We start from the raw sequence: 21,976 nt of genomic DNA on the forward strand, positions 1-21,976 counted from the left end.
AATACTTTAAGATTAAGGAGTTATGAAAGACTAAAAATACCGGTAACTATAAAAATAAAAGTAGTATAAACAAAATGTATCAGTTAAAAAATTTAGTTTTCAAAACAAATTTATTCTTACACAACCTGATCATTTAAGAACTCATCTATACTGTAATAGGGTTTTCTTAAAAGAAAATTAGCAAGGCTGCTTTTGAAATGCTTGGACTGTATTTTGTTCTTTAATTCTTGAGACAGTTTATTAAATAGTTTTTTGTCCATGTACAGTGGCGTAACAGAAGGGCCCGCAATGCGGGGGGGCCCGGGATCTGATGGTGCCCGCGAACCGCTGTCCGGTTTTCTTTAGATGTCGTGTTTTGTTTACAATTTGTTTCTATTATTTTAGGGTTAGTTTCTCATTATTTGTGTCTCACTGTTTGGTTATATAGCTAGTGGACGAGGTTTATTATGATTTGATAGTTTTATTTGGTTAAACAAGGTTTTAAATTAATGCTGTTGGAGCAAACCTAAGTACTCGTTAAACTAGTGCTAATTAAATAGGGAATAATAAATAACTAGTGTACATGTTCGAATTCGAGCAATTGCGAAGAATTACAGGCGTTATTTTAAAACGAATAACGGTCATAATTTCAGATGACTTTATAAAAATCAACTCAAAGATTATGGAAATACTCACGATGTACACAACAGTTAGACATAATTGTTTGTAAATATCTTATCTTTTTTCAAAAGCTGATCTTGTTTTTTAGAGTTTTCTACAAATGTTTCCCACTCATAGCCGCATTAGGTTCTCTATAATAACGATTATAAATGAAGAAAAAAAACATTATTTCTATTTCTTCTAATTCAGTTTTATTTTTAGTAGGCCTATATCAAATTGTCCAAGATTTCTCGCTTTTTTCCATTGTAATAATTACACCAACCCAAGTATCGTCTACAGATGCAATACGCCAAAGAATGTCATCTACGTGCAACACGCCTACGTACAATCTCCAAGAAGTGGTAAAGAAGGCAGAAACCGACCCATACAATAGACATAAGTTAACTCGATAAGAAATAATTTTAAGAGTTACTGTGATATTAGGATTTTCCACTGATTTGGATTACACATTATAACATTACAACATTATATTGCTAAACATGACACGATGCAGAAGAAAATCAATTTTAAAATCAGAAAAAACCTTTGCAAATACTTCATTTTGACAAATTAAGTAAATCACAATTTAAATATTAACAGCTGTTTCATTAAAAAGTATTGTAAAATTATACATACTAGAGGTCGTCCAGTGGTCGAAACTCGACCAAAAATATGTAATGTACAGATTTCTCTATTTTAACCTCACACTGTAAATAAAACATGTGATTGGAGTTTCTTCCATTTGTTTTGATTTTCTGTTTATATTTCGTTGTTATTTCGTCACCAGCATAGCAACCCATATGATCCATATTAATTTTTTCAAATTTTTAAACTCATTTTTTGTGCTTATCTTTGAGCCTATTTTAATTTATAAAGGGATTCTGCACACCTACAGGAAAATAGCTTTCTAACGGTATGCGTAGATTTTCCCTACGATGCACACGAGCTGAGAAAAAAGGTTTTAAAGAAACATGCTTGCCTATTAATATATAGATTATGGTCATCCTAAACAAATCTGCTGAGGGGACTCTAGAGGCCTCTGGGGCAGAGCCCCAAGGGAATTTACCTCGTTTCTCTTTTGATGGCTCATCTACAGACCAAGACCTTTCTTTAGAGACCCTTACCAAGTTTCTATGCCCAGCCGTTCTCTGAAATTAGCTGTGACAAAAACCCGTTTTTCCCCCATAAGAATAACATGAGATGGGAATTTAAAGGCCACTGGGACAGAGCCCCAAGGGAATTTACCACATTTCTCTTTTGATGGCTCATCTAAAGACCAAGCCCTTTCTTTAGACACCTCTTCCGAGTTTCTACGCCCAGCCGTTCTCTCAAATTAGCTGTCACAAAGAAAAACAGTTTCAAATTAATATATAGATAATAAATAAAATATCACATAATAATTTCAATGTGATATTTTTAAGGAGACATTTAATGTAAATCCAATCAGGCAGATGGAAATTCGCTTAGTCTGCAGGTTAGCTGCGGCCCAGGTTGAGGTATTTTTTTCATTTATTACTGCCTCTACCATCCCCATAGCCGCTCTTTTTTTTTGTCTCAGGATGCTAGGCGTGAGACCGGGATTGTTTTCACAATACTTCAGGCTAGACCTAGGGGTTGGGGCATAATCACTCAGATAAAATCCTTTGGTGATTTGGCGGGATTTGAACCCGGGACCTCTTGGACCGAAGTCCTGTGCTCTAACCACTAAACCAGCTCGCTCCCCCGCCATAGCCTCCCTTACACCTCCTTTTAGAGAATTTCCTATTTAGGGAATAAGTTTTTACCGCAGGTCTCATAGTAAAACCTAGACCCGGGACCGATTTACTTTTTTATTTTTTGTTTTGGCAAATTTGATTATTTCATACTAAGCTATCAAGATTTCAATAAAAAACACTCCTTTTACATTAACTGTAGTAGCAGACCTAATTACTTATTAAAGTTAATGTTATTTGAATAGGAAATAAATATGGCGAACTAAAGAAATCCAGCCAGGAAAATTGGGAATTTGCTGTCTGCAGGTTTGCTGCAGTGGGGGTAACTATTAATACAGTACCAAAAAGAAATCAAATTCTAAATACTTAAAGCTCTAATTGGAACAAAGATTGGCAATAAAAATTACATACACCACAGATATTTCAGAACTTAAGAAATATTTTCAGCAACTATCTCATTTCAACATAACTTAGTATCCAAAAAACTAACGTGATCATTTAGTAGAGTTAATTTAAAATTTAGTGTAGTAAATGTTTAGTAGATTTCCCTGACTTAAAACTATCTTGAAAACTTCCCCTGACTCTCAGTCTTTTTTAAAACCTTTCTCTGTCCTTATACATCCTTCCCAGACTTTCTTAGATCCGTGGGAACCCTGTAATTCTTAATCTCGTGATCATTTTCATTATCATTTAATGTCACAAAAACATCGTCTTCCGCGATAGCGACAAAATCCTTAATATCTCAAAATTTTTCGCAGAAACATTATGGCTAGGCTTCTGGTGGCATAATCCTGTGACACATTTTACAAACACGATCGTAAAAGCTCGGCTTGAGCTTGATTTTCCTAGAATGGCTAAAAACCCCAGTTTTCAAATTTAAGGTTTTTTCCCAGTTTTCCCGGTTGGTATACACCCTGTTAAAATACCTAATCATAGAATAAAAAATTATTTCCTCCTGATAGTAATTTAAATTATTTTAAAGCCCTTATCAAGATTTATAGCCTAAGGTTGACCATCTGTCATTTTGGCAATAAGCTGAATGACCAAATTTAAATAAATTCCAAGAGAACATTTAATTACTCTACATCATAACATACCTGCTATAAGCGGAGTCTGGTCCACCAGTGTGACTCATTGAGAAGTCCCTATCTTGTACGTCCATCAGGTCCGCCGGGAAACTAGAAACCAAGGAAGGAAAAAGTTTAAGAGGAGGAGAGGAAGGAGAGGGGGAAGAGGATGAAGAGGAAGAGAAAATCTTCTCAAACTCTGACATAGACTTAAGTAGCTCCTGCTCTGCGTTTAGAGTCTCGGTGTCGGACACCGCTTTGTGTAAAGAACCAGAAGAACTGTGGAAGTTATCATTTTTCTCAGTCTGTCGTGTAATAATTGGTGAACCGAAATATCTTTCCCCCTCAATGACGGTTTTTGAACCGTACAGCAAATCTTCCATTTTTAGTAGACCCTTGAGGGGATCCCTACTCCTACGGGGTTCGCTTGGTTTGCGAGACTCCACGGCAGAAACTGTCCTCCTCAGAGGCAACGGAGTCTTCTTCTCAGGTACTCTGGCGCTGTTACTGTGTCCCATTTTGTAACTATTTTTGTTACTATCGACCGACTCTATGCTGATGGTTGAGCATAGACTCAAAGTACTCAGGTTGATAGTGTTTTGGTTGGAGTCTTTAGAAAAATTGTCCAGCGGAGAAGTAATGGTGAGGGGAGGGGTTGATTTTTCACTTGAAGCATGGGATTTGGTTTCCACTTTTGACATGGTATCGTTGTCGTTTTCTGAAATGAAGAGCGGCTCGGGGGTTAGACTAGAGGTAAATTTGCTAAAAGCTGAGGTAGGCGAGGAAACTAGAGAGGGTGATTTGGAAATGGGGGTTAGTTTCTGCGGCTGTGGCTGAGGATGTGGCTCCATGAGTTCCAGCATTTGCTGCTCGGCTGACTTGTACGGGTCGTAGTCGTTTGATCCACTACAACGCAAGACACAAAAAACATGTATCAGAAAACTTTTGATGAATTATTATCTTAGCCTATTATTAAAAATTGTAAGAAAATGGCAAATTGATATTACTTGGATGTGACATTTGAAAATTACTGAAACTAGTTAAGAGACAGGAAATCATAATACAAAACCTTGATTATAAAATATCAAAGAGTAGTGCCATTGATTGAAACGGAAAAACAGTGCTGGATTCTTAGAATGACAATTAATTTATCAAAATGAATGTAAAAATTACTTCTAGCAAGATTTAGGAAGATCTGAAAATTTGCATTAAATTAACACAAAGAGAAAAGGCAAAAACAAAGATTTTCCACTGGAAAGGTAAAGGGATTTCTAACAAACAGTTACAACCAAACAGAAGCCAACCATACTTTGTGAAAAGGGAAGTAGCTGTTAGCAGGAAGAAACATATAATAAAACATAAGTTGAGTTTATATCTTTATTGTTTTTTTATATTCAATGAGAGTATCATGGTAATTGATGGACAACTACTATCATGCATTGAACTTCATTGAAGACATTTTGATTTATTTACATTTTTATTTCAAACCAAAACTGCTTTTAAGTTGTGCCTACAGTGCTGCTAATTCAAGTCTGTGGAAGAACAAATTTGAATTTAATAATCTTTAACGCTTTAATAAAATATCATAAGCATTAAAAGTATGGAATAGGAGACACATTGCTGTTTAAAATAGTTTTGTATACAAACAAACTTTTAAATTACAAAATTATTTAATTTTTTTTTGTTTTTTAACAATAAATCAGGTATTTTATCAAGTTCATGCAAATTTAGATCCTTGTAGTTGAAATTTGTGTATACAAAAAATGCCCAATTATTAAAATCTACCATGCATGAACCATATGATTGATGACATGGGATTGTAGAGCTTTCAAGGCTAATTTTTCATATTAATAGAATGAAAGATGAAAATTATAAGATAAGTATACGTGCTGAACAGATTTCATGGTGCACAACTACTTAGTGAAACAAGATTAATTTTTGGTAAGTGAGTCAAAATTGAACTCACGGGCCCACACGTTTCTTAGTTATCTGTGTAACTACTTTTTTGACAGCATTTGGAAATCTCATTCTGTAAACAGCAACAATAAAACACATATAGTATAGAGATTAGTTCTAGATTTTAGAACATTTATTGAGCGGAGCGACATTGGGATCAACTTCAATGCAATCTTTCTAACACATTAACTCAATAATGGCTGAAAATATTTTAGCCGAACTTACCAAGGTTGTTTTGTTAAATGTTTGGAAGGTTTAGACGAAACCAATTAAAATGTTTGATTATGCCTATATAATTAAAAAGTAACTCAAAGTTTTAAAATTTTTACATTGATTGACCTTATGGATTGGAGAGCACTTCTTCGTCCAAAAAATGCTATTATAAAAGGCTTAAATACCTGCTATTAAGCAATCCAATTTTGTTGTTGACACAACTAGTTTCGGTGTCTGTGTGACACCATCATCAGGCTGCACAAGGACAGTTTTCTTTCTTCATACGAAGAGCGTCATATTTACGTTATCTTAAGATAACGGACGTACACCACTGCATTGACCACCCGCAGTCTGGACTCAAACTCCGTCGGGTTAGCGTCGTCTGTTTTCTTAACTGATCAGTTACCATAAATGTCTCGTATTCGTGTTTGTGTAGTGTTTAAATGTTTATTTATTATTTTCGTGTAAATATGACGCTCTTCGTATGAAGAAAGAAAACTGTCCTTGTGCAGCCTGATGATGGTGTCACACAGACACCGAAACTAGTTGTGTCAACAACAAAATTGGATTGCTTAATAGCAGGTATTTAAACCTTTTATAATATTATTTGGCAATCCGGAGGCTAACAACTACAACAAAAAATGCTGTCCGATTTTGCAACTATCGTTTGTTACTCTATCGAATCTGGACATCATCTATACTATCAATTCAATTGTAGTTGTAGTTGTTGTTTGTCACATATCTGTCAGAAGCTATTGTGATACGGACAAAATTAGAGCATTCTATTATAAAATTAAACTGTCATAACCTAGCCAAACTTATCAAACTTGCTGATGATAAAAAAAACGAATGAAGGTTTACTAATAGAAAAAAAAATAGTTCTGTCCATAAAGTAAAATTATAAATGCCTCAAATTCTAACAAAAGATGTACAGTTAAGAAGCAATCACATTCTAAGCAAAATCTTTGACTAAAAGTTAGTGTCACCGGTGGGATTCGATCTGGTTACCTCTTGGACGTGAGCCGAGTTCTCTATCCACTACACCACAAACACCAATGACAGCACTTTCTATCGTTGCGGTAATGGTGTTCATTATATTCATTCAACCATAAACAATTGAATCGAACCCATTTGGTCCGAAATAATATTGATACTTAGTATTTCCATATTGAACCGATAGTAGACGGTGTTTTGTATGAACATTTGATCACCTTATGTGTTGCCATGATGGTAAAAAAATAACGATGTAAATGTAAAAAAAACAAAGAATCATAGCATATGTTAAAATCAAGCCATGACCTAAACACAGTACAAAGGAAACAAATTCAGATGATGACCACTGATCAAATAATACGGAGAAAGTCTTAAGTTTATATTAAAGTCGCAATTTGGAAACGACCACTGATAGAATAGATACAGTATTTTACAGATTTGATTTACGTAGCTAAATAAGGTTAAGTATAACAAATAAAATTTATCTTATGTTATTGGGAATTAAAACAACTACATGATTCTGCAGTTTAAATAACTAGGTATTCTCAAATCAATATTTTTTATCTAAATAGGCTATTATAAACATGCTTTCTTATTATTTGCATTGAAATATTTTTGATGATATTATCGCGTTGGCAACACACTAGTTGTATTGATTGTTGTGTTGGCAACGACTTGGGGTATATTATTGCCCAAGAAGGATTAAGGATTTTTTGCGTTTTCGTTTTACAAGAAAATACATAATTCGCATAAGAGTGTCATATGAAGGAAGACTTCAGAATACATTTTCAAAAACTGCCTGATATTTGTAGGAAAGGAAGACGAGCATTAACGCCGGAAACGCACGAACAACTACTTCTGGCAATGTTTGGAGAAAGTTTTATGTAGAACACTTGCTTTGAAAACAATGCTTTTCATAATTATCTTAAATCTACAAAATTTAAGAAAACAAACCTCATAAGGTATGGTGATAACTATTTGTGCAATTCTCTCCAAGCAAGCAAGTCTTTAAAAAGTTACATCTGCTAATCGTATGGATCCATGCAGGATTATTTCTGCCTGAATTGCAAAATCTGGCTAAGATTGAGAAAATGTCTATTGGTTTAGGTTCAAGGTCGGGTTCAACCAGAACTGTGGGTTCACCAGATGACATTAGCAAGCAAACACAGGAAAAATCTTGATACAAAGGATATGTAATGTCCACATCTTTACTTATGAAACTTGTTATAGATGTTGATAGTTCTGAGCGAAACTGATAAGTTAAATTGGTGAAATAGTTGTATTTTGTATTATACTATTAAAAACCATGAAATGTGATCGCTCTGCTCAACTGGCTTTCACTGCTATGAAAGCAATCTTAGTACTTCAGTTATCTACTTTGGTCATTCTAGCTGTGTCACTTGTACTTACCATGATGAATCCTTTGTTAATTTTGGTAACATATTTTTTTTTAGGGAGTATGTTTTATCTATGATAAAAGGTAGCATACAAGGTTCTGTGAAACTAATACCTTTTCAATGTCACAACCTGTTTTTTGTTACAACTTGAATTATCGCTGGTGGCTGGCTGAAAAATTCAAAATATACAGGGTGGAATGAAGTTAGTGTTAACAATTTGTAAACTACTTAGTTTTAGTGATAAAATGGCACTAATTTAGATTTCCATAGCCTCATAGGTAGGGAAAAACAGACAAAATAAGCTTTTCTCAAAATATTTGTATTTTCTTACATAAAATGGCCATAAGTGCATTAAAAATGGTTTTAATTTAGAATGTAAAGTCATTTTCAGAATCCTCATAAATTTCCAATAGTAATAGTACAGAGTTACTGAGATGAAACATCTGTATAAGCATTTATTCTGCAATGGAAGTTTAAATTTGGGATTTTTTAGAAAAATGCAATAACCTTTACATAAGCTTTTATACGTTAAACTTGACTATAGAGAGTGTCAAGTATTACTAACTTCTTTAATTTATAATCTTTAAAATGATGTATAAAAATTTACTGTTTCTTTGCGTTTTCATTCTTAAATTTAAGAGTTTCTTTTGAAAAACATGGAACGGCTAAGTCAAATTTTGTTTATGAAAACATGTATTTGCTTAAATGATATGGCAACAGCTGCACTAAAAATAATGTTAAAATAGAGTTTATTGTAGTTTTTAGAATCCTTGTACATTCTTTTGTTGTGTTTTTCTTTATATCCAATATGGCGGATCCAAGATTGCGGCCAAAAATGAGTTCCCTATGTAAATGAAGTACTAACCACCAAATAAACTTTGGGGGTCATCCCAAGTCAATATCTCAAAAAATTTTGAATAAAATATGCATGTGGTATATTTTTTTCAAATTTGTCCAATGTTGGGAAAAGCCGCCATTTTTAATCGTGATTTTAGGAGGTTTCCTGTAGACTGATTTTTGGCAACTTTTAGTATGTCACTCTGCAGACCCAACACTACAAAATAAACCATAAAACGTTTTCTTACAATTGTTTTTAACGTTCCCTGTGTCAGTTTTTTTAGTTTGCTTGGACTAATAGAGATTTGGCAAAATAAAAAAATTTACGTTTTATTGTTAAAAAATTTAAATATTTTCGTATCCATGTCTTAGAACCAAATTGTTATACTTATATTATAGGAAATTTAATTGTCTACAGCACTGACATTACATATCTTTCGCTAAAACGCATCAAAACGGATATATAGGCAAAAATCTCTAGAAAGTACAGATTTTTTCGATCTTTCAAAATGGCAGCGGGCGCGGAGGGGGGAGAATTGTGCATTTTTCATTTTAAACACCTACTTACCATCTTAGACAACATATAAAAAATTTAGACTTACCGGACCGTTTGTAAGTTAACATGCCTCTATTCACTGGACTAGTATCTATTCTGTTAACTTGAGTGTACTTAAGTGCTACGATTCGTCCATGAGGTGTGAAGTGCGTATGTGTAGATTTGGTGTGAGAGAGAAGCACGTTTCGATAAACTGTAAACCGTTGTGATTAAGACTCGTTAACCATTTTGAATAAAATGTTAGGTTAAATGTACCATGTAACTAACACCTTAAACAATATTCAATGTATTCAAAAATAAAAACACTAGTTTATTATTGTATTACAAAACATAGCATAACATGGATGTTAATCCTAATAGATTTTTAATATCTTCTATACTATTATATAAAAATCTAATGGTGTATGTCTGTATGTGTGTTACTAATAGGTGCAAAAACTACTGAACCAACTGGGCTTAAATTTTAAAAAAATATAGCTACCATACCAAGGACCATTATAGGACTATTCACATTTCGATACTGACCGTAGGCTTTGCCCCTTTGGCTTTAAAAGTTCTAAGGTGAACATTTTAAAAGTTAATATTGATTGGTCTCCATGGCTGCGATGAGAACACTAACAATTTTGTTTACATTTGCTTTGACATTTAAATGTAAACAAGAAGAACTGCTTAACTGCATATTTCACAATTTCAGACAGCTGATACAAAGAAATTGAATATAATATTTTCCATAACTATGAGGTAGGTTTATTTTAATGTAACCTTTTATCATGGATTATTTATTCTAACTAAAACTATGTCAATGATTATAGAAAAAAATGATTCTATAACCGTTGCTGTATCAACTCCGGCTCTTGCTTTGGATTTTTTAAAGCGTCTAAGTTATGAAAATAATGTTATTGATATGTTTTCATGGAAACAGTATGAAAATTACAATGAATAGATGTTTTGTATGAATTTGGAGGCTACTTTAAATAAATGCTAACTGCTTAACATGTGTTAGATTAACTTAATATAACGGGATCACATCATTTGTCCGAGTTTTCAACTGTCAGAGTTTGTTAAAAATTACAAAATATTTGAAAAATCAGTTGTCCGAGTTTTCACTTGTCTGAGTTTTAATAAATAACTAATAATAATTAAATAAATCAACTGTCCGAGTTTTCATTTGTCCGAGTTTATTAAATTATTTTAAAAAATATCGAAATGTCAACTGTCCGAGTTTTCAACTGTCCGAGTAGGGTCAACATCAAATGTGACACTGCGCGCCGAGACTAGCGTGTCTAAGGCGCCTGGTCAGAAGCCGATGTAAACCTCTTCTGCGAAGGAGTCAGGCATTGTGCGAGCCGCGAGAGCCCCTCACGTCGACTTAAGAAAAATTAATTATATTATTTTTATTATAAGACTAATTTTACAATTTTTAATTATAAAATTAAACTGTCATCACCTAACACAACCAACCAAACTGGCTGATAATATAAAATACCCCCGCCGTAGCAAACCTGCAGACGAAGCGAATTTCAACTTGTCTGATTACATATTTACTAAAATATTTCCATAAATAAGCGAGTGCTTAGGTGGATTGCTTACCAATCAAACTGATCCACATGTTTATTTTAAAGTGGGCCTGACTGCGTGATTCTCAAGGAAGATGTGGGTTTTCAATTTCATAAAAATGTTCATTGTGGTAGTTAAACACACCAACTTTCATGAAAGAGGACTCATCGGTCCACAAAATTCTTTTTAAAAAATCACCATGGTCATTCTGCTGGATCCATCGACAAAACTGCAGTCTCTGAGGGAGGTCCCTTGGCTCTAGAGTTTGTGAAACTTTTGAAATGGTATGGATGCAGTCCTTCTTTGCGCAAAAGTTTTGACACAAAACTTTGACTAACACCAAATTCACTAGCAACATTTCTTGTACTACTCCTCGGATTTCTTTCTATACAGTCCAACACAGCTTCTTCTAAGCGAACATCCTGCACCACATTGCCAACTGTGCGCTTTTTGCTAGGAAAGCTTCCATTTTCGGTCAAACATCGATGAACACAAATAAAAGTGCTTGCAACACTAATAATAATTGTCGTGGGTAATCGTCTGTTAGGAAAACGTCTACTATACTTACGACGGCTTTCCGCCGCATTACCGGAACAGTAATCATATACAAAGTGTATATCAGCATACTCTTGATTGGTAAAAGGTTCCATATTGTAATGAATGTTGAAAAACTCTTACAGTAATTGACTTGAAACACAAAATGAAAACAACATATTACTCAACAATGTATGTTCAAACAGCTGAGTTATCTAGCTATAGATGACAAATCAATAACAGCTGACTTAAAGCAAGTATAAGGAAAAACTAATTATACAGCATTTAAGAATCAAACAAACTACATCTTTAAAAATGCAAAATATCTTTAGTTTATACATTTTATGAATTTAGTTAATTTTAATAAATATTTAAAAGATAAAATAATGTACAACTTGTTTCAATATAATATGTTTCAATATAATACAACATTGAGTAATACAGTAATTATTATTAACAGTAAAAACTCTGCAAAAACAAAATCTGTAGACCGTGTTTTATTGTAGTTTATTAGTAATTTCTCACTGGTTTATATCAATAATAATAATGAATAGCATATCATTTGAAAGAATATTAAATGGCCAAGTTTTTTATGCATTTCAAAATTGCATAGATGTAGGTTTATGTATCAAAGTGGGGTCATAAAAAATAACGTAATTAATAAATTTAATGTTATTTTTACTTAATTTTTTATTTAAACCGGAATAAACATTGGTATAATTGTTGCATGAAACCTTTGATTCATAGCAAATTTAATACTCTTTCCAATGATTTTAACTATAATTCTCTAGAGTAATTGGTTATGTTTTTATTTAATAAATTGTGGGGCAAAGTCTAATATAATAAGAAAAACACAAAACCCCCTATTTCAGCCAAACGGTTGAAAATCGGACATATGTTTATATGAACTTTTTTGTTCCTTTTAGTTGGTAGAACCTACTAGCGAAGTTAACACACTCAGTAGAAACTCACCCTGTATAGTCTAGTTTAACATAGAAAAACTTATGTAAAATATTTTTCCTACAGTCACCCGACAAAGTTGGCTTCCTTGTACTGTTTATAGTACAGAAAGCTGCTAATTGCTGCATATTTATACTTTGCCGTACGGTTTATACTTTGTCGTACGGTTTATACTTTGCCGCACATCAGGATTCCAACGAAACAACACAAAACAGCGTGGTTCTATTATGCACGTAATCCGTGTACGCTTGGAAATAGGTTGGCAACACTTAAAGATAATAATACTATGAGCAGCTGATTGACTATAACTACGATTTAACCGGTCATTTTGTGTTTATAGTTTCTATTAGGTATTTCTGAACTTTCTGGACTTTTCTTTTAAACGTTTTTAAAACATTCCTACGATCTTAATAAACAAGAAAATAATTTTTTTAGGCGCGGAAGCCACTTCAAATTACAAAAACATACGGAACTATATTGTCAAAACGCGGAGCACATTTCTTGCCGAGGAAAAATAGCGGAGTGATACGGACCGCGGGTACTACTTTCTCTAGGGCACTATTTGTGTTGCCAGCTGAACCTAAAAACGTGTTGTATAGTGTTTGAAAGACTAATTATTTATATGCTTTATAGTGACTGTAGGAAAAATATAATGTGTAACACGAGTGAAAAAGGCCTTTGCTGCACTCGAGATCATTCCGCACGAGCCGCAGGCGATGTAAACATTGCTCTCGTGTGCAGCAAAGTGCCACTTTCACCACTAGTTACACAAATAACTACCTATTTCATTTTTCTCAAAAATCACAAATTCAAACTTCCGTTGCAGAATAAAGGCTTATACAGATGTTTCATCTCAATGAGTCTGTTCTATTACTATTGAAAATTTAATGAGAATTTTGAAAATGACAATTAAGTCTAAATAAAAATAAAACAATTTTTAGTGCACTTATGGCCATTTTATGTAAGCAAATTCAAATATTTTGGAAAAATATTAATTTGTCTGCTATTCCCTACATGTGAGGGTATGGAAACCTAAATTAGTGCCATTTTGTCCCCAATACTAAGTAGTTTAACACATAAAACTTTTTAACACGAACTTTGTTCCACCCTGTATATTTTAAAAGGCAAACATTCTGCAAGTATTCAATACACCTACTTAAAGTTATAATAACAGTTTTGCTTCGTCATCATAAATACAAGGTGAATTCAAGTGTTTCAATTCAACTGACTCCTACAATATTGAACAATTGGAAATAAAACCAGATAGTATGATGAATTTATAATATTTATGTAATCTTAGGTAGTAATCTAAATATTTATGGTGCTTGATTAGTAAAAAAAGTTGATAAAGTATTTCCTACTACTTTTAAATATAGCTTTTTCGTTTTTGGAATATCCATTTGGGTTCAAATGGCATGATTTAAATTTGAATCTATAAAGTGCTACTATTGTGGGAACATGTACAGTAACAATGTAACTTGTTAACACCTAGAATTTTTTCCACTTGTCAAAATTGTTAAGGTTATTAATGCACAAAGCAATTATTTCTATATTATACCTTTGCAACCTAGGCGGTCTTCTGCAGCTAGACTTTCTGTCTTGGCCCCAAGGCTCTGATTGTTTGACACAGTTAACATGGCATTTTTTAACTTTATCATTTAGTGGTTGAAGATGTCTTCTATGAAAATACAATGTCAAAGAATCTGAATGACTAGTACTGCACATGTTTTTTGTTCTGAAACTTTTCTTTGGTTGCAATTCATGTAAAGCTTCTTTTGATGTTTCAACTATGTCGGAAACAACATTACAACTACTAGAATAGATTGAAATGTCTGATTCTTCTGAACTCGATACTGAAGCAATAGGTGTAAGGATGTTATGTCTCCTAAAAGCCGAAATATTTTCAAGTGGATTTGGGTTTTCATTCCCTAAATTGTTTGACAATTGATACATTTGATCATACATTTTATTTTTTTGCTCATGAGAAATGTTGTGAGTGTTAAATTTCCTGTATTTTTCAGAATCATATTTTTGATTATATTTTTCAGTCCAATGGCTCTTTTTTGGCCTCTCTAAAGGCTGAGATTTTCTTTGTATGAGGACTGGAAGTTTTGAGGACTTTTGTAAAACATCACTCTTTTGAGGATTGTAAGATTGTGAGTTTTTATAACTGTCATCAACATCATCAACCATTGTATTAGTTTTATGATATATTGTTCTTACACTGGAAGAGCTAAATGTTTGACTTCTAGACTTTTTTATTTTTGGAACCCTACTATTCTTAATTTTAGAGCTTTCTAAACAAAAAAAACTGTCAATATTGGTTTCTACAGTCATGTGCTTATACTTGTTATATTTTTCTCTGGAGTTTGAACTTCTTATCTTACATCTTTGTGAATCTTCAAATGTAAATAATTCTTCTGAATTAATATCCTTCGAGGAGGAAGTTTCAAAAATGCTTTGACTCCGTTCAACAATGCCAGATCTTAGATAGCTGCCTTCCTCAATAGTAGTGGATTTAAAACATTTCTTTGAGTAGAGAGAGTTTTCGTTTACATACAAGTTTGATAAATCATAAACAGTTGTTTCTTCACATTCAAATTCCCTATAAAATATATTTATTTTTAAAATCATTTAAGATAGCAAAAACATGGATTTTAACTAGGGATGGGCAGATTCCGATACTTCCCTTCATTGTACTGATACCGATTATGAAAAGTGAGGTCAATTTTATGATGCTAAACTCAACTGACATTTGAAGGTTGTAAAGAGTGGCGCATCATAGTTTATTTTTTAATACTCTGAAGTCAGCTAATATAAATAATTCCAAGTTCATTATCTCACATTCGTAATAGTTTTATAATCCAAAGCTTGCCTTTGTTTTTCACAAAGAGTGCCATTGCATTTCACAAGGAATGACGTGTTGTGTTCAACAAACTGACTGACATCAGTAACAACTAGTAGAACAGAACAAAGAACAACAGAACTATAGTTGCCGCCACGTTGTCAGATCGAGGGCAATGTTGCCAGATGGTTTTTTTTTTTTTTTTTTTTTTTTAGGGAGAGGAGGGAAAATGCTTTTACGCACACAGGTAGCCAGCCTGTAGTGTGAGACTCCTGAGTTTATCACAGACTACTCACTAAAAAACCCCCTCTACTCTGTTGGACACAGACCTGGAATTGTTTGTCACATTACTTCAAGTCAGGCCAACATGTGACCTAAGCCCACAGGGCTCGCACCGTTTCTGGCATTATTTATTTTTTGACCTACACCGCATCCCGGTCGAGGTCAAGCTTCTTGGCGCGGAGAACACCCTGGATGTAAAGTGACACACAGGTCCAATTGTCCTCACCCTCCATCATCATCGGTATGACCGTGTCCACCGACAGCAGTCCTACGAACTGTTGAGCCTCTAGGCGGGGCCTTTCCCAATGCTGGCAGTAAGTGTGTTCCACGTCATCGGGAACGCCTGGGCAGTATATGCAATCGGGTGACACGGCTTTGCCCATCCTGAACAAGTACGACCGGAAAAAGCCGTGACCCGTCAGAAATTGGGTGAGGTAGAAGTTCACCTCTCCGCACCGCCGATTAACCCAAGGTTGGACCTGTTGTATCAGTCGCCTGGTCCAGAGCCCCCTTGTCTCCTGTTCCCAGCTCTCCTGCCACAGCTGGAAGGTCCGGGTGTGTTCCTCAATACTTGCCTGGTCCTCCCCACGGCGCTGATAAATTGCCTTCCTCTCCGCCGCCAAAAATTTGACGGGGATGACTCCAGCAACCACCAGGACGGCGGGTTCGGACACTGTTCGATAGGCAGATGCTACCCTTAGTGCTGCCTGACGCTGCACTCGGGCGAGCCGCATCCTATATACCTCCTTATTGAGAGCGTCTGCCCAGACCTCCGCACCGTACAGGAGCACTGACTGGACCGCAGACATCAACAGCCTTCTGCGGCTGGACCGTGGACCTCCGACATTGGCCATTAACCGACTAAGGGAAGAAACCATTTTAGCGGCCTTGTCCGCCGTACGGGTGATCTGGTCTCGCCAGCTGAGCTTGCTGTCCACCATGACCCCAAGGTACTTTGCGGCACGAGTGGTTTGGACTTCAACGTTCCCCACCATCAAAGGCACGATGGTGTCAATCCTCTTTTTAGTCAGAATGACAATCTCAGTTTTGCTCAGAGCGAGCGAGAGACCATGTTCTGCCATCCATGCGTTAATGGTTCGCATGACTCGATTTAGTTTCAGCTGGGCAAGCTCAATGCTACGTGCAGCTATTAAAGCCGCAACGTCATCTGCATACCCAACTAGGACAGTTTCCTCAGGCATCTCGGATCTCAAGAGGCTGTCGTAGGCGACGTTCCAGAGGTCCGGGCCCAGTATGGATCCTTGAGCAGCACCAGAAGTTACATCCATCGTCCTGGAGCCTTCTGTAGTGTCGTAAATGATGAGGCGGTACCGGAGGTAGTCCTCTATCATGCGCATGAGGTATGCCGGGACGTGGAAAGTGTTCTCCAGTGCGTCGAGCATATCGCACCACCTCGCGGAATTAAATGCGTTTCGCACATCAAGTGTTACAAGCAGCACAACCCGACGAGAATAGTTGTTAAACTCCTCAGCTCTCATTACGGCTCGCTTTACCTCCTCAATAGCGTCAACCGTTGACCGTCCCTTCCTGAAACCGTACTGACGAGGGGATAGATTCCCTGCAGCAACCACGGCTGAATTCAGTCGGGAACGGATCAACTTTTCCAAGACTTTCCCAGCAGTGTCCAACATACAGAGAGGTCTGTAAGAGGAGGGTAGGTCTGGGTTTCCTTTTCCCTTCCCCACGAGCACAAGCCTAGCTGTTTTCCAGCAGAAGGGAAACTTCCCCTCGGCCAGACAGGCATTGTACGTGCTCAAAAGGATTTGTGGGTTTATTGAAAAGACTTTCTTCAGGGCCTCACCAGGTACCCCATCCGGTCCAGGAGCCTTGTTGTTCTTCAGGGACAGAACGGCCGCCTCCAACTCCTCGAGACTGAAAAGCGGTACGTCGTCCACCCTTCCGAACTCCCGCAATGGGCGCAGTGTGTGAGTCGGGAAAAGGGAATTTACGATCCTCTCCATAGAGGCCCCGTCCATAACGGAAGGTGGAGAGCGGGTGCCAAGCTTCTTGGTTACTATCTTGTAGCCAAGGCCCCACGGATCGGAATCGACATCGTCCCTTAATTTCTCCCAGCAACTACGTTTGCTCCGGTTAATGGCCCGGCGAAGAGACTTCCTAGCCACCTTGTAAGCGTCAGACTTAAGACGTCTCTCTTCAGGTTCTCTGGCCCTGGTAGCAAGACGTCTGGCTCTCAATGCTGCCCGTCGTAGTTCTGCGATCTCGGTTGTCCACCAGTACACAGGTCGCTTATCGCACCGGGATCTCCTGCGAGGCATTGACTCTTCGCAGGCCGAGACTATCAGCCTCATCAATGATGTAACTGATGTCTCTGCGTGAGCCACGCCAGATGCCGCAGGTACCACTGGCTCTCCCCGTAGTATGACTTCGGTGAATTTGGCCACGTCCAGCTTTTTGGTGTTCCACCGAACGGGCACCTGCCGAGACACGGTAGCTTGTCTCTGATGACTATCCATGACATCAAAAATGATGTACTGGTGGTCACTGGCCGTATAATCCTCTAGGACTCTCCAGGCTCGTATCCTCGGCAAGAGGGACTCAGATGCAAGCGTGATGTCTGGGATCGTTCCCCTCATTCCGGGACGCTGGAAAGTTGGCGTGTTGCCCTCGTTTATGACAACAAGCCCAGCCTGGCAGCAAAGTCCAGGATGTACTTCCCCCGGGAATTAGTGAGAGTCATTCCCCACTCGACAGCCCTAGCATTGAAATCCCCGCCACGACAACGTGCCCGGCGGTATCGCGCACGCTCTCTTCCAGGCGGTCTATCTTTCCACGAAAGTCACGGATAGCCTCGTTGGGGGTGAGGTATACACTAAAGTAAGTGACATCCCCGCACCGGACCCAAACGAATCCTCGGCCCTTCGCGTGACTCCTTACCTGCACTTTAGCTGTATTACGAACCCAGAACGCAGCAGTTGCCAGATTGCCAGTTGCCAGATGGTACAAGCATTGAATATATAAATATAATACACACAAAGTGTATATAGCCAAAGATACTAGATTAACTCACGTTTTTTAACTCGTGATAGGGTTTATGTACATTTCATTAGCCCCTTAAGAGCTTGATAACTTGCTGATCATAGTGTATAATATCATTAACTATAAACACACTTCGTGAAAATATAATCAATGGTTGATCCTTTAACCCTCTAAGAATCGCCCACCCCATATAGGGCAGGTTTTCTGATGCGTATGAGTGTCGCCCACCCGAAATTGGGCGAGTTTGTACACTAAGCTAAGGTTTGTTCGCTATTTTTATATATACGTGAACAATGCCCTAGTTTACTTGTACTAACTCTTCAGCTAATTCAGGTCTTCATAATGACTATTGGAGATGGCCGTTTAGTGATGTATTTTTTTATCGTTATACACTATGTTTTCTTGATTTCAGTAAGGCATTTGACTGCCTTGACCACCAGACCAGCTAATCATTAAAAAGCTGGATTCCCTGGGGGTATCAGGGATAGCAAGAGAATGGTTTCAAAGCTACCTTACAGACAGGAGTCAGTTTGTAGAACTAAGGCACAGAGATAACAGCCTAATAAGAAAAACAAGATCAAATTTTCAACCAATAAATCGAGGAGTTCCCCAAGGTTCAGTTATGGGTCCGGTACTGTTTATTCTTTTTACCAACGATTTGCCGCAACAAATAGGAGACGCCTGCCTTACTCTTATGTATGCTGATGACACAACCTTAGTGTTTAATGAACCACTAGCTGAAAATCTAGAAGTAAAATCCTATGTGTCACTCAGTATGGCCTACCAATACTGCTATAACAATGATCTCGCAGTAAACACGTCTAAAACAACTCAAATAGCTTTTGGCCGTAAATCTCAAGAAGTGCCACGACTCCCAGATGTAGAAGTGGAAGATGAAGCTAAGTTTTTGGGCATCACACTCGACAAGAATTTAACCTGGACCCTTCATGTGGACAATATATGTAAAAAATTAAGTTCAACCATCTATGCTCTTAAACATATAAAAAATGCAACAGATGACATGACAACAAAAGTAGCATACTTTGCACTTTTCGAGTCGCATATGAGATATGGACTTGTAGCATGGGGTGGAACCTCTGCCACTAACATGCAAAGAGTTCTCAGAAAACAAAAAAAGGCAGTCAGAATAACTACAGGACTCCACAGACTCAACAGCTGCAGGGAAGCATTCAGGTCACTCAAAGTACTTACCCTTGTAGCACTCTACATTGTAACGGTCGTATCCTCTTGGAATACGTACTGTTACTTTGGGTGACGTAGCTCAGGAATGAAACTCAGCACTCGCTTACAAAACCCAACTTTATTAATTACTCAAAACAACACAAAGAACACAGAGATAACTAACAATCAAAAAGGTAGAGTAGACTGGAACTGTATAAATAAGTTAGGAACTTAAACCCCAATTTGGAAAAAGACTCTAAACCCCAATTTTGAAAACCCTTAACATTTTCTTACCTGGACCCAAGGCCAAGGGCCTTGGGCTCCAGCTCCCCCAGCAGGACCCCGTCCTCAGGTGCACCACACAAACACTACACACCAAAACTGACCCCTTGATCAAGTGCACTGGCCTACTTAAAGCAACAGCCTTCAGTAGGTCAGCACAACAAGTTATTGTTTAACAACACTACCAGCCTACTCACACAACATTGCCAAACACTTCCTCTTTACAATATTCGACCCCTTCCATTACATCCCCCCATTCCCTCCAGACGATGTCCCCAGCGTCTCAACTACATAGATACATCCACTCAGAGAGAGAGAAAAAAAAATTAATAACAAAAACTGATTAAAAATCTTTTAAAATTGTACCTAAACAAAATCAAAATAAGGTTTAGGAGGGGAAGAACTGACCAACTGTTTGCTGACTTCCTCAGCAGTTGCGTTGATAAAGCCTCCTCGAACAGTCGTTGGTCTTCAGATGTTTGACCACAGCCATGTCTTCTGCGATGTCTCCCACTTCGGTGTCTATAGTCTGTAGTCCATCCAGCGTTCCTTGACAGCATTGATGATGAATCGACTTTGGTTGACAATGATGTTGGACTGCTTTTGCCATTGATTGAGTGTACTGCAGCCTGAAGTTCTCCTCTTCTTAAAAGCCCTTGCCCCCAGCTGCGTTTCCCCAGTTTTCATTGAGTTTGACAAAGTCTCTTCCTCCGATCACAATGTTGAAGATAACAGGGCAAATCATGAAGTTCTTGTAGCCTTGTCTACAGTTGGTCAGTGGGGATGGGTAAATAGGAAGCCTACACAAACATATAACTCACAACAAATACAACATATAATTTATAAAAAAAACCCTAGACTTTTAAAGAAATTCTCAAACTCACATTAAGAACAAAACAAAACAACCAACATTGAAACAAAAATTATTGAAACTAAGGGAAGTGTTTGGAATATGTTACCTTAACAAATCATTGGCCTCTATGATTAAACAACAAAACATTATAAATAATTTCAGATTGATTTACTTTAAATTCTTCAAATATAACCTTTTTCAAAGCATTTAAAACAATAAATGATGGAACAGTCTTTCATTTCTAGTATAATTTAATTTAATTCTGAATAAACAAAAATATTCAATTTGTCTCCCATTTAAGTCCCTGATAATTAAAAATCTAAACAACAAAATATATCTTAATAAAATATTCTTTTAATACATAATCCGTCTTTGTCTTTAAATTTTGTGAGACTATTAAATTCACTAAAGGACACTATTGCAACATTTAAAACATTATTTCCCAATACAGTTATTTTCGGGGAGTCATGCGATTTATCTCTTACCTAACAAAACAAAATCATCTCCCGAATCAAATTCAATTTCCCTTAGTATCTTTAAAAACACAACTAAAATTTATTACTATAAAAAATAATAGTTAAACAAACATTTCAAATCACTCCCTACTTTGCTTTGGTGTTAAAACAAGTGAAACATTTTACTTCAGTAGGCTACATTTTTAAATCACATACTTCAAAAACTTAAAAAGCAATACATAAATTCAGAAAATGAACTTGAAAAATTGCATGTGTAATTCTCTGATAAAAATTCAAAAACATGATTGCTGAAAAAAAAAATGATTTGGGCCCAAATCGTTACAAACTAACCCGTAAGCAAAACCAATTTCCCTTTTAAAATTTCTCCAACAATCTATCACCTGTAAAAACAAAAATTTGTTCCCAAAATAAAACATTCATGCATTGCTGATTTCCCAAAGCAAACTCTAGAGCATCAGTATTAAAAGGTAAACATTGTAACAAAACACGGTCAGCACTCAGCAAGGTCAGGTCACAGAGAGGCCATTTACACCACGCTCAGCATTCCTCAGCCTACAAACATGCTGACTTCTGCCACTGCAACTAAGCTTGTGCAATACCCTGAAATATCAACATGA

The 21,976-nt window shown here is 36.6% G+C and overlaps 1 protein-coding gene across 2 annotated transcripts in view; it reads right to left on the minus strand.

Moving 5' to 3' along the window:
- Window positions 1-21,976, minus strand: part of LOC128988560 (uncharacterized) — a 75,408-nt gene that overhangs the window by 3,264 nt on the left and 50,168 nt on the right. The window contains exons 7-8 of one of the 2 annotated variants that reach the window (XM_054409951.1): window positions 5,385-5,447; window positions 3,449-4,324 (exon numbers count right to left, since the gene is read on the minus strand). In XM_054409951.1, the coding sequence (XP_054265926.1) occupies window positions 3,449-4,324; window positions 5,385-5,447 (939 nt within the window). The remainder of the gene's footprint in view (window positions 1-3,448; window positions 4,325-5,384; window positions 5,448-21,976) is intronic. The other variant, XM_054409952.1, reaches the window with a different exon arrangement.

Source organism: Macrosteles quadrilineatus, unplaced genomic scaffold, assembly GCF_028750875.1.
Source record: "Macrosteles quadrilineatus isolate MER2022 unplaced genomic scaffold, UCM_ALF_1.0 Scaffold_3__2_contigs__length_128488019, whole genome shotgun sequence".
Taxonomy (NCBI): Eukaryota; Metazoa; Arthropoda; class Insecta; order Hemiptera; family Cicadellidae; genus Macrosteles; species Macrosteles quadrilineatus.